Here is a 3,592-nt window from a genome sequence, read left to right as displayed (position 1 = left end):
GCGTCTCTTACTCACCGTGGCCCCGTGGATGGAAGAATAAGAGAGAAACGAGAGAGGATATAGCCAGCAGGGACGAAGGAAAAGAAGAGAGAAGAGAAGAGCGACGGGGAATCGAGAGGAAGAGGAGAGAGGCTTCGAAGCCAGCTCAGAGCTCTCGAACGAGTCTTTCTGCCTTTTCGTGGAGGCAATCGAGTTTGTTCGAGAGAGGACTGCCTCCCTGCCTCGACCTGCTCCCGAGACTTTGCCTGCCTGCCTGCCGTTGCTCCTGCTCTGGCTCCTGGCTCCTGCTCTTACCGTCACCGCACCGGCCTCTCTACGTTCGCTGGACCCCTGACCGCGACACATCGCGACTCCCGCTGCATTCGACTCGCTTTTTTCTCCAGCACCCGCTCTCGATCTACTTCTTCCTGCTTCTTCCTTTCGCACCTCTCTTTACCGGGGAAACTCGCTCGAGTTTCGCGGAGGAATTCTATTTGTTATCGCACGCGGAGCAAACCAACGCGGACAGGAGCTATTGTCCCACGTGGAAAGTTGATTTGCGGACGGGATTCCCGTTTTTATCCGCTCCCTAAGTGTTCACGAGGATGGAATCGAACGTGTGCGTTCGCAAATCGCATTAGACGAACTGCCAGTTTCATCGGGCGTCGTCACGGTCCACGGTTAAAGGGAAATCGAAAGGACAGATTCGAGGGTGGAGAGACAGAGTAATCGAGCCCTAAGCGTGTCCACGTAGCGAACGAACCGTGGAGCACCGAGTGGCTGGCTGGCTGGTTGGTTCGCTGGCTGGTTTGCTCGCCGTTCTAGAAAGTAATCGAGTTTCGGCCGGCGTGTTATACCGTTCGAACCCTCTGAGGGCCTCTGTCCGATTTGATGGAAGGAACCAGAGACACATCGACCTGTCTGTTCCCCGGATCGTCGACCAAAATTCATTCTGCGTATCGATTCGATCTTCTGCTCTTTATTCTCTTTCACCTACAATCTCCCCGGTTTCCGGCTGGAAATTTACAAAGTCCTTCTCGGAGGAGAAGTGTTGCGGTTAAGATTGGTTAGAAAACTGTTGGTTCGACAAATTCTCCCGGCCACAGAAAACGGGAAGAAAGAGGATTTATCGTGGAGGAGAATCGGTGTTTACGAGTCCACCGACGGATACTGTAACACGAGTAGTCGACCTCTCAGGGATCCGGTCGAAGAATGAAATTCAGAGATATAACGGGAGAACGTAGAGCGAGAGAGAGTACACGCCATGAAGCCGAGATATCGAATAGGCAAGGGTAACGAGGAGCTCTCGGGTTTCGTGCAGGTCGAAGGAAACGAAGTTAGCCGTCTACTCCGTTGCTCAGACACGGTCCACTGGGAACGCGTATCCTTGGCAAGTTCCATTAAACGCGTTACGTACCAGGGGGGAACTCCCTGTGGAACGCGGCGCAAGAACTTGCCACAAGAATACTCTCACCTACCAAATCAACCGGGAATGAGAAGAAGAAGAAGAAGGGTCATCCTTAAAAATCCCACAGATACTCTTATCCAAAAAGGAATTCCACGTGGATAGATTAGCATTAAAATTTGATGAAATTGCTTCTGCCGGTTTTACAAAACGGTAACGGTGTTTCGTGATGAGAATCTACGAGGTGAACACCACACGGGGAGAGAGTCTACGTTAGCTTGATTTCGTATATCGCGAAGAGAGCATCGAAAAAGCAGCAGCAGCGAACAAGACCCTTCATCTAGAAATCGGCTCACGTAGAGTAAACAGGCCCTGCTGAGTTTGCCGGTCAATTTCGGCCAGGAGTCTATATATCCCCCACCGTTTCGCCAGGGTTCCTTCCTGTCCAGATCCAAGCGAGCGCGTCCAAATGATCCCCTTTTAATGCCGCAGCACTAACTACCGGCACCTCGAACCATCCCGCAATTCGGAAGATTGGCCCACATTACGAAATTATCGTTATTCTCGGCGAAAGAGGGATGAAGGGGTGCAGAAAGACGGAGAGCGAACGTGAACCCTCGGGGCGGCACCTTTTTTTCGGCATAAATATGGAAAACGTTTCGGGTAGCTTCACCTCTCGCTCTCGACCATCTCCGAGAAACGTTGCTTCCCAGAGCCCTCGTTTTCTCCCATCCCTCGAATAAATTTCTACTCGGGTTATAGATCACCCTCCTTTCTGTTTTTTACCTCGAAATCGTTAAAAGGTAGAAAGATACTCTCATCTCTGTTTCTCTGAAAGGCTAGGCGAAGGATTAAAGTAACGCGCTGTTAAGACGCAAATCTTAGACGAGCAAATATTCGACAGGGTACAGATCGAGTTCTAGGCAAATATCGGTGCACTAGGCTACGAGAATACCGATTAAGTCGCGTACGTTCGAGGGTTCTATGTAGTCTCGGCTAACATCGAACAAGTTCCCTCCTCTCGTGCCAGCTCGATTCTGTGCATCTTCGATGGAACCGAGCGTGCATATCAATGCATATCGATTCGCGCCACTCGGTAAACACACGGAAATCTAATCTCGACGATACACAGTAATATCACGGGACCGTTCTATTATCGGGAAAGAGATAATCGCGTTTCGAAAATAGGAATCCGATTCGCGACGTGGACGAGTGGCTGAAAAGGTGTCCCGGGTAACCTCGAGGAATACGCAAGCAAGAGTGTCGTCGATAAACGACATTCCATAGCCACGGCGTCGTTGCAGCGTTAATTAAGTTATTTACGACGGTGTTCGTATCGAGAAATCTATCGAGGATCGAGACCTCGTCGAGCGAAAAAGAATCTAGCTATCTGAGAGTTCTTCGCGAGGCTAGCAATTATGTCGCTATCGCAATCATTCTCTCTCTCCGATGCGAAGAGAGGCAGGCGTACGACTTAATCGATGCATCTAGCTAAGTATACAGAGGGAAGTAGCAATCGCACACGCGTATCGTGTCCCGAGGTGTCGTCCTAGACTATCATTTTGCTTTGTGATTCTCGGATAGAGCAAAGTGCATTTACAGGTACAGGTTCGTTCAGCAAACGCACCAACGAATTCTAACATCTAACTGTAAGTAGATATCGTAAGGTGGACGACCGTTCGAAAATGTTTCAATTCTCTGAATAATAAAAGGAAGAAGAGGAAAATATCTTTCGAGAAGCTGAGACTGTTGGTCGCTCCCTCGAGTGTACGTATATCGCAGGATTGCTCGGTGGTACGTTTTTGAATCGAGCTGTATAGAAGGGAGAGAAGAGAAGAGAAGAGGACGGAAAGAGGGTTACCTTGTTCCGCGTGGGTCCCTCGCGGGCAGATCAGCAACAGCAGCAACGGCAGAAGGTGGGCAGCGGAAGCAGCAGCGGCGGCGCAGGTGGCTAGAAGGCCTGCTACGCCCGCCATATTGAAGGGGGCCATTCTTATCGCAGCCCCACCGTGGGGCCGCCGGTCCTCTCACGATCTGTGCGAGGCTGCAGCACCGGCAGCGTCGTCACTCTCTCCTCCTCATGCCTCCTCCACGGTTCGTCTGCTCTTTCCGCACGTCACGCGACGACGACGTGCAACCACCCTCGTAGCCTCCCGACTCCTCCAGCTTCAACACTACCACACACCACCACCACCTCCTCCTCTTCTT

The 3,592-nt window shown here is 51.1% G+C and overlaps 1 protein-coding gene across 1 annotated transcript in view; it reads right to left on the bottom strand.

Moving 5' to 3' along the window:
• LOC108579485 (ephrin type-B receptor 1-B) overlaps positions 1-3,360 on the bottom strand; it is a 55,556-nt gene extending 52,196 nt beyond the window's left edge. The window contains exon 1 of the mRNA XM_017943029.1: positions 3,246-3,360. Within this exon, the coding sequence (XP_017798518.1) occupies positions 3,246-3,360 (115 nt within the window). The remainder of the gene's footprint in view (positions 1-3,245) is intronic.
• Between the last annotated feature and the right edge of the window lie 232 nt (positions 3,361-3,592).

The sequence above is a fragment of the Habropoda laboriosa genome, unplaced genomic scaffold (genome assembly GCF_001263275.1).
Source record: "Habropoda laboriosa isolate 0110345459 unplaced genomic scaffold, ASM126327v1 scaffold33, whole genome shotgun sequence".
In the NCBI taxonomy this organism is placed as follows: Eukaryota; Metazoa; Arthropoda; class Insecta; order Hymenoptera; family Apidae; genus Habropoda; species Habropoda laboriosa.
This window is presented reverse-complemented; position numbering and strand designations above follow the sequence as displayed.